The sequence below is a fragment of the Ceratosolen solmsi genome, unplaced genomic scaffold, assembly GCF_000503995.2.
Source record: "Ceratosolen solmsi marchali unplaced genomic scaffold, CerSol_1.0 scaffold23, whole genome shotgun sequence".
In the NCBI taxonomy this organism is placed as follows: domain Eukaryota; kingdom Metazoa; phylum Arthropoda; class Insecta; order Hymenoptera; family Agaonidae; genus Ceratosolen; species Ceratosolen solmsi.
In genome coordinates this window covers 2,046,339-2,056,727 of record NW_011948430.1, presented here as the reverse complement: position 1 = coordinate 2,056,727, position 10,389 = coordinate 2,046,339, and the positions used below count along the sequence as shown (strand labels likewise).

The following is a 10,389-nucleotide window of genomic DNA, read 5'->3' as shown; positions in this document are numbered from 1 at the left end:
CCTCCCCAACCGAAATATTCCCTCTTTAAAACCCATGTAATCAGATTCCCCCCCCCCCACACACAATCGATCGAACCCCATCTAATACCCTCCTCTCTCCCAGCCCAACACGCACACGCACACGCACACACATACCACCCTTTCTGTATCAAACTTCATCGAGTCCGTCGTCGAGCTCGCGGGATGCAGCGCGCGCAGTCAATGGCGGCCAATGTTTTTGCACGGGCGAGTAGCGCCAGGCGCCGGCGGAGTGACATCTATCGATCAGCTGACGTCGGCGAGGTCACATAATGGAGTCGCCGATTGAAGAAGGATTCGCCTTAGCTTTGATTTCGCCGCGGGTCTGGCGCCCAGCAACTTCGGCACCTCCTCCCTTACATCTCGCACTCCTTACTTTCACAAATTACCGATTGTTCGTTACGCTCGAGTAAGCCTGGCGTGATAATGGCGAGTAATATTGTTACGCACCGTCTAGCAAATAAGAGACTAATAAGAGGAGGATCCCAACCTTACAGCCGACGACTGTTTCAGGAAAATTGCGTGGTCGGCTTTTTATGGGGATGGATTTGCGCGAAAATGAAAATGGTTGGAGCCTCGTTAAGATCGAGCCTGAGCTACCTTCGCTGCTCTCACTCTCCATTACGACTTAATGCACAATAATGTTATTAAAATTATTAGAGCACTCTCATGGAATAAGTTGGTCAAATGCAATATTCACGCTGCTTATTCGCACTGGATTAATCATTAACTTTCCTGTAATTTTCCAGAGAATTTGTTGAATATTAGAAGTCAAGCGGGCGAGAGCAATCGATTTTAATTATATACACTTGCGAGACGATAGAACTCTATTATTCAACGTTGACTTTTCCATTATTTCAATATAATATATATGTATATATGTATATATGTATATATATATATATATATATATATATATATATATATATCTTTATGACTTTGGAGGTATTTATATAGCTATTGCTTATTATTATTGTCAATACTTTTTTCACGCTATTGGTATTAGCTGTTTTAATGAATTTTTATACCAAAAGAATGGTGTCCGGCATTATTATTGAATTCATTTATTTTTTACGAATTCTTTAATTACGAATTCAAAAATTTATTATGAATAAAGAGTTAGTATTTTGCTGCTCGTGCCCGTTATACGTCAATTTTCATTTTTTACTTGCTTAGAAATAAATTATCTTAAATTTTCCAATTTAAATATCTCTTATGGTTTTCCAAAAATAGAAAAATAATGTACGTCGAGAGTTATCATATTGTTCCAGTTTTTTTTTTTTTTTTTTTTTTTATTCAAATTAGATCTTAATTTTCTGATGAATGATAAATGATAATGAATTATAAGCTTTGAATGTATATATTATAAGTATATATGTATAATTATAAGCTTTGAAAAAATATAGAGCTGACTCGACCGCTCATAAAATATTTACTACAAAAATATATATTTGATCTACTTTCCACAAAATTTTAATAATAATAATAATAATAATTAAAAAAAAAACAAACATAAACTTCAATTTAAAATACACAGCCGATAAACTATTTAAAAGTACTTAAAAATTTATTTTATGGTTTATCCAATATTCAGAGTATAATTAAAGCACACATTGAAATGGACTGGGTACGTAGCAAAAATCGAAAATAAAAGAGAAGGAAATAGGATTTTTAGATGGAAAAGCGAAATGTAGAGAATAAGGAAGATTGAAAGATCATTCGAAACTGAATCAGAGAAGTAGGATATGCGGAAATATCCGGGACGGAATTGGTGAAAAATAGCGAATTCGAGGCTTTATCAATGGGAATTAAAATGTCGTTAAAACAATAATTTCCCGGGTTTTATGAAAATTAAATAACAGTGATTTAAAGACCGTTTGGTAAAAAAAAAAAAAAAATTGGAATTTTCGTTTGAAGTGAGAATTTCGTTTAATGCTCGTTGCTTGTCATCAATTGAAATCTGTCATTCGTGAAAGCTCGGCTTGGATGAATTAATTTATTTTACTTGGAAGATATTTTTATTCGCGTTCGAGTACAATACTACCGACCATTTGTATATTTCTCTCTCTCTCTCTCTCTCTCTCTTTATACTAATTATTCGTTTATTACTTGGTTTTACGATCAATAATAATAGTACACTAATCATTAGGAAGATAAAAACGTTATTAAATAGGTAAAATATTTACAAAGTAATATTGGTTATTTAGATCAAATGTTATAAGGTCTTATGCTGGAAATGTATTTTTATAATAATTCACATGTTGTTTGTTACGATAATCTGATTATAAATAATCGGACATAGAATTATAATTCTTTTGATACGATATAATATCTTATACATTATATTTATAAATATTTTTCAATCATGATAATGAAGAAATCATGTTATGCGATATTCAAATTTCTTAATTAAGATTATACATACAGATACGTTTCAATTCTAAAAAAAAAAAAAAAAAAATAGGGTCAATAATTTACTTATCGACATCGTGATATAATATGTAAAATTTACAATAGATACACATTTTATCAAATTGTAAAAGCAAATAAAAGCAAAAAACAAGAAATAGTCTCGGAAACTTTGTTAACAATGATTAACTCCAAATAATTGTCATAATTTTATTAGCTTACCTCAATCATTTCTTTTTTATATTTCAAAAATTAGCTTCCGTATCTATTAAGTTTCGATATGCAATGTAAAATAATGTTCAAGTGATGGAAAATAGTAAAGATTTTTTATTTATAATGGAATTGAACTTTACAAAATTATATCTTTATCTCCATTTTTCAATAAAACTAAGTAAAAGAAAGGAGAAAAATAACATTCTTCAAAAGTTGCTTGAAAGTATTTCAAATAAAAGATAATGTTATTTGATATCCGTTTATATATATATATATATATATATATATATGTATATATTAATAATGATACTTTATTCTTCGCGTGACCATTGAAATCATTAAATAGGAAATTAAAAAATGTTTAGAAAATAAATTTTAATATAAAATTCAACATATTGAGTTCCAATTGAATATATTAAAAATGTAAATAAAAATATTTTATTTGCTAAATAAAAAATTTTACAAAATTACGAATCTTAATGAATCACAATCAACATCTGCTCTATAGTTAAACTATATATGCAGTATGAAATTTATTTTATATATTTAAAGCAGATGAATTACATAGTGATTGTAAAATTTTCTTTTTTAAGGCATAAGTGTACCTTAAGGAGACCTTTAATTTATAAAACAGCTTTTGGAATTGAATAAATTAATTTTTGTTTTCACACTCTCTCTCTCTCTCTCTCTCCCTCTCTCTCTATATATATATATATATATATATATATATATACATCACTTACCCTTTGAAAGAAAAAAAAACAGGATAAAATTGATTTGCTATACGTAAAAAGTACCGATAATCAATATAAAGTCATGACTGTTTTTTATTTTACTATATGACATTAATACATATTTACTAATTCTAAAAATTATAAATAAATAATAACAGATGGATTATTTAAGAAATTTAAAATAAAAAATCTATTTAGTTGAGTGTAGTTCTGCTATTGATAGGACCGTAAATCTTGATTTTTTTTTTCTTTTTAAGTTAAATATTTATGTTATTCATTTTTGGTTAATAATTTTTATTAGTATTAATTTCAATATTTGAAATTTTAAAGTTTAAATCTAAATAAAAATACATTCATATGGGTGTAAGTAAAGCTATGCTCAACAGTAAATATATGAAGATGTTTGCAGTATAGTAAAGAACATGTGATTTCGAAAAATAAGAGGAAAGGTTAAAAGATAATTGCATAAAGTTCTAAAAGTCCTTAGAAGTAAAACTACGCGATTTCAAAAAAAATGCGTTGCGTATTTGCTACGCCTCTGTAGTTTTACTGCATCTCAGGAAATATTGAACCGGTTTTGAAATACGAGGGTTATAATTTTTTTTCTATTGTAGCTGAAGCCAAAAGAAATTTTATAGAATCGTTATTGCTGCTTTATTTTATTAATGACCTTTTAAGTTTTCTTAAAAAGTTATTCATACTAGTTTAATTACATAAAAATATTTGTTTAAACAACTTTAATTAATTTAAATTTGATTTGTTGTTTTTTTTTTTTTTTTTTTTTTGTTTTTGCTTTTTTTCTATGTAATTATGTGTTTTTAATCTTTTAAGTCAGGAGATTTTATTTACGAACGTGTTTTACATTATATTTGAGGAAATACAAAATTGAAGTAAATAGTCTAAAATTTTATAAAAATATATTTGCACTATACATAAACGCATATACGTTCATACATCACAATATGTGCTTAGATAAATTTAATATTATTTATCGAATTACAGTGTTTGTGACATGCGGAATTTATATATTATCAGAACAATTTTTGTCGCTATATTTTTGCATTGATCACTTTAAATTAATATGGCGACAATAGTATGATTGGTAAGCATTATTACATTTGTCTATTCATAATTTTCCACAAGCGATATAAATATATAATTATACGCAACGCAAATAGATTCTAAAAGAATTATGGCAAAGCGTTGCTTTTTTATACCCATGATTTATAATATTTAATGCAATGTTGATAATATTTAATAAGATTTATGATGAAAGGTTGAGCTATTGAAAGCATAAAAAAAGCTTATAAATTTCTTAATTTCACAATGAAACTAGCATTATTTTTATAATAATTTTGTTTATTTCCTTGGATAATCTATGTTTTGAAATTATGGAACAAATGCCCCGAGGGCCGGTAAATAAGACACTAGAAATCGAAGTTAATAAAATATATTTATTTTGTTTTATTATTTGCCGGAGTATAGCCACCTGTCCATCGGATCATGGTGTGCTTTACGAAAGTGATAAAACGTAATTTATGATGATTGAATGGCGTGAAGTGACAGGGACTAAGCTTAAGAGCGAGGCCTGCTGACACTTGAAAAAGTGCCAGAAAAACTTTTCTCAAGCGTCGGTATTGAAGACGGTGCTTGATATTCTATAATATGGCGCTTTCCGATAGTCAGAGAGGCCTGCGTCTCTACTTACTCGGTAGCTCATTACGAGCTGCGGCCATTATCGCGCAACAATAATATACAATAATTTGCACAATCGACATTTTTCGTAAAAGTTTTACCTATATATTGGCAAAAGTGAGAAAGGCAAATTTAACGCGGTTCTCTCGCTCCTCTCTCACGTTGCAGCAATGGACAGTCTGGAGGAAGCGGCCGCCCGGGACAGCGCGGTACCGTCGGACGCGGACCTCGGGGTGTCGCCACCTACGTCGACGACGATCTACGGGTTGAGGCACCAGGCGGCGAGCAGCAGCAGCGGTTGCAGCAGCACGGAGACACCTCCGATCGAGCAGTCGTACGACTTCCTGTTGAGGCTCGCCCAGACCGACCAGCACAGCTCCGAGGAGGAGCTCGAGGTGATAAACGGGCCGAGATTCGCGGAAGCCGCGGCTACCGTCGCCCAGGCGCCCGTACCCTCGAGGCCCAGCGCTGCCCCGGAGAAGCGCAAATGGTCCGAGGCGAACAGCGGCTGTGGACAGCAGCAGCTACAGACTCAGCAGCAAAGGCCCGACGACGGAGAGGCCGCCGGCACCGTATATTCGGCGCCGGTTAGTCGAACCGGACGGGAGGCTGGTTCCGGGTCCAGCGACGAGGAGGTCAGCTATGTCAATGATCGTTAGTCTAGTTGTTACAAATACGACGTAAGATCCTGGGATTGGAATATTTACGGCTGTCTCTTTTCCTCATATAAATTTAAATAAATTTGAGCGAAACTCAAATGTCGTAATTCATCAAAACTTATGCGTCACGAACTACAATTCTAAAGTACAAATAACGCCAATAAACGTAAAATTTTGTTAGCCATATCGTGCGTGCATTATCGGTTAATGTATTCTCGCATTGAATTTTACATATTTGCTTTCGTTTTACGAACAATTGCCTTTTTACCTATTCTTTACCTTACCTTGTTAAAGTACTCGTTAAAAAAAAAAAAAAAAAAAAAAAAAATTTAAATGCAGGCATTACATAATTCATCGTCGCGTAAGTCTGCGTTCATCCTCGCATACTAATTCGGTTGTTCTTCTATTATACATTTTTTATCGATCATTTCATCACTAAGCGCTATCAACATCTTCATCGGATCTTATTACTATACCAAAGCGATGCAACTAAGCATAGCGAAATTTTAATCAATTATTAATGCGAGCAACACGTAAGGCCGAAAAAACAAGAACTAATAATTGTAATTTAACTCGAGAATTAGCACTCGTTATAACGGAACGTACGTTCTTTCCACAGAAGAACAACCGAGTATAATTAAATAATCTAATTGATGCTCTCCTACCTTAAGAATTAGGAGTTCCTCGCGAGTGAGGAGGTCATCCTCACGATGACCGATGGTCATGAATTTTTAACGCAAACGAGCAGCCGCGCATTATGACTTTATCATTAAATAAAAACAAGCCGTTTACGCTATATCGGCATCACCAAGTTGTACTCCCGATATCAGTCGACCGACTGCATATACCACAATATCGAGAGTACTCGTAAATTCATACGTACATGAAAAATAGAGTAACTTTCATTGTTGTCGATGAGAGTGAGTGTCGAGAGCTCCGTGACTCCGTTGCAGCCGATAAAATCCCTATTAACTTTATGCCAACTGACCTGTTTAGGTCCAGGGCCTGTGCTACAGCCGGGCGATCTCCCAGCCGGTGCAGTTCCGTAGCTCGCCACCGACGGACGCCCATAAGCCGGTGCGATCGCTCTCGCCGCCCCCGAAGCTCTTTCACGCCTCGGCTCACGCACACCACCACAGGCCCCGTTCGCGGCCAAGGCCCCACGCGAGCCTCGATCACCACCACCATCACCACCATCATCACCACCACCACCATCACCATCATCATCATAGTCACAACCACAGCCACAAACATAATCTAGATGAGCAGGAGCAGCAGGAGCAGCAGCAGCAGCAGCAGCAGCAGCAGCAGCAGCAGCAGCAGCAGCAGCAGCAGCAACAGCAACAGCAGCAACAGCAACAGCAGCAACAGCAACAGCAGCAGCAGCAGGAGAAGCAGCAACAGCAACAGCAGCAGCAACAACAACAGCAGCAGCAGCAGCAGCAGCAGCAACAGCAAATCCAGCTACAACAGCACCATCAGCATCAGCAGCAACAACAACAACAACAACACAAGCAACACCACCATCATCTACATCAGCAGCAGCAGCAACAACAACAACAACAACAACAACAACATGAACAGGACATGGCGGATCTTGACGTGATCGGGGCTTGCAGTCCCAGAAAGAGACACAGGCCGCCCCACAGATTGCCCAGGCCCTGTCTTGACTTTGAAAAGATGCAGCAGGTACGCTTGGCCTTACCCGGAACTAGCCCTTCGCCCGGTCGATGCATGCCTATCGACCCGAGATCTTTGTTAGTTTTCTTGGTGGTGTCGAGCCCCGCCAATCCAACGTTTCCTCCCCGTTATCCCCCGAATTTACACCCGACATGGCTGTCCAATTCTGGTTCCGCAACCTTCTCAAGGCTCTCCCGCAACCCAAGCCATTTACAATCGAAATTTCATTGGGTCGATTGTTGCGGATTTCGTACCTGGTCGACTCTTCTTGGACACATGATTGCCTTGAACGTTCTAGGAGTTGAGAGACGTAAGGTCTTTCAAAAATAAACAGCCAGTGGCAAAGACATCAATGGGAGTTTTGTAATCTAACAGGTTTTAAATTACATTTTTTTTTTTTTTTTTTTTTTTCGTACCTCGATTGTGTAAACATTTCAGCGTCTCAAATTCCCTCCATAGCCGGCATATTAATGATAATGCTTTTCGAACAGATGGAAATTATTGTTATTGTACTTATTATGCACATTTATCTAATTTTAATTTAAACATCTCCTCGAACATACGTTTTACCGTGAAAAAAAAAAAAAAAAAATTACAAGCCCAACAATCTTATGCTCAATTTATTAATGTGTAATTTATTAAACACAGCAACAGATTCGTAAATAATGACGCAGAAATATCGTAATAAAATAATTATGCTTGATAGATGCGTTTGAAAATTCATATTTATTCATCTAATCTAGCCACTCGTCAGTTATTCTTCAGTTTGCAGTTTTTACGTTGATTTGAATCGAAAAACTTGGTGTTCTTAATTTTGGCAATTCGTAATAATAATTGCATTAATTTTGTCTCTGGCTTAAGAATTTAAAAAATAAATTACCCCGAGTCGATTTATTATCGAGACAAAAACATGATCTCTAATAAATTTATGCATATTAATCATTGGTACACGTAAAACATCACTCGTTTATGTTTGAGACAAAATTTTTTCTATTTCATGTGTTATACATAGAACGGTCCTTAAATTGAAATTTATCATTAACAACTAATAAACAGGCTATTTCACTATACATTAATACAATGTTTTTCACGTGAGATCTAATAGTATTCCGATCATATTGCATTCAATTTTTCAAATTAGCTTTCCAAATTTTTCAGTATTTCCCAATTATTCAAAATTGCTTTGACAAATTTGCTCGAAACATCATGAAGGATATCTTATTTTATAATAGGAATTAATTATTATAGAACGTTGCATCATGTTTTTTGCATGCATTATAAGATAATGTAATGGACGTCTTTTATGGAAAGTTCAGATCATTCAGAGAAACTAATTGTCTTAGTAAAGACAAAAACAAAAAACAAAATTTCTTTCTTAGCGATATATTAAGGCTATTCAAGTTGTAGCACCTGAGACACAATATTTTTATCAGTCGGATATCTTTTACAAGCTATAAGTAGTGGATTGTTTTCGAAATTTAGAAAAACATGCAAGTATCGAGTTGCAAAGCATCACCCGAATCTAAATAAATTTTAATGATTTACGTCACATACGCTTATTATGCCTATTATACTTTGGTCGTAGGAAACGTAGGAAAAATAATTATGATTCCCTTTAGGAGCTTAACAATTTTCCGAATTCCGAAAAATCTAATCAAACTTTTCACTCAATTTTTAAATATTACATCATACTATTTGTAAATTGAATTTTTATGTTCATATGCGCCTTAATTCCGACAATGTATAGTTGTATTTTTTATACATATTCCTATAGCAATTAATTTGTATATTATAACAGACACTTTAGAATATTTTCTAAGCACGTCAATATTACGTTCCCATTTGGGATTTCAATAGACATTTCAATAGAAATCGAAAATGATATCTGATCCATTTCACATGTATTCCCACTAAACTAGGACATGAAAGAAAAAGATTTTTTTCACCCTAAGTTTCTGATTATTACGCTAAAAAAAAAAAAAAGAAAAAAGAAAGCTTTTCTTACTTGGCACAGTCAACTTTATCAAATTTACGCCAAAGATATTTTTCCCTCTCACCTAGACCTTTTTATCTAAAAAAAATCCCTTTTTATCTGAAAAAAAAAAATCCTCTTTATCGCAAATATAGTATCACGCAAAAAACTTTGTGCCCTATAAAGCGTACGAAGGAATAATCGAAAGGATTGGTGAATCCTTGATGTATGATGAATGTGTCCACTCACTCGGTGTCCAATCACCATATTAAAAAGTTACCAATGCCTTTGACTTTGGGCGCATGGGCTCGTGTCAATAAGGCGCCGACGCGTAAAGGGGAGGAAACGCCGGCGAGCGAGTCGCGTGTACACGCCTAAAGTGCAGCATCACGAGCGTGTATGCGTGGGTGGGAAAACGAGGTAGTACAACCGATGATAGTACGCCACCGTAGTAATTTCCCCTTTCTCGCACACGTACGAGCCCGGGCTTTTCTCCTCGCACCCTCATCGGCGCTCTCCTTGAATGGTCGGGTGATTTTCCACCCGCTCGCCTGCTCCATCTCGCCCTTTCTGCGTACATGGTGGTGCACGTACAGCCTCGAACATTTCCAAGCCACGCCCCGTATCGGCCATCTTGAGTTATGTAAACTATTTTATCCGTTAGTATCCGTCGCTCTTCCTCTTCCTCTTCCTCTTCCTCGTCCTCGTCCTCGTCCTCGTCCTCGTTATCATCATCATCATCATCATCATCATCATCCATTTCTCTCTCTCTCTCTCTCTCTCTCTCTATCTCTATCTGTATCTATCTCTATCTGTATCTATCTCTCTCGGTTCACCCATTTTTGTTTGTTGTGGTTTTTTATATTGTTTTTGTCGTTCCCCTCTCTCTTGCTATGGTTTCGTTTCGTTATCATTTTTGTTAATGGAAAGCCAAGCCGGAGAATCGAGCGAAGAGGCGCGAACAAGGGGATGCTCGTCTCACTCTGTTATTAATTTTGCCTCGCTCTTC

At 35.3% G+C, this 10,389-nt stretch overlaps 1 protein-coding gene across 1 annotated transcript in view; it reads left to right on the top strand.

Annotated features, from left to right (window-relative positions):
• LOC105364099 (hormone receptor 4-like) overlaps positions 1-10,389 on the top strand; it is a 28,129-nt gene that overhangs the window by 15,336 nt on the left and 2,404 nt on the right. Inside the window, exons 3-5 of the mRNA XM_011501961.1 lie at positions 5,238-5,704; positions 6,725-7,057; positions 7,220-7,417. Of these exons, the coding sequence (XP_011500263.1) occupies positions 5,238-5,704; positions 6,725-7,057; positions 7,220-7,417 (998 nt within the window). The remainder of the gene's footprint in view (positions 1-5,237; positions 5,705-6,724; positions 7,058-7,219; positions 7,418-10,389) is intronic.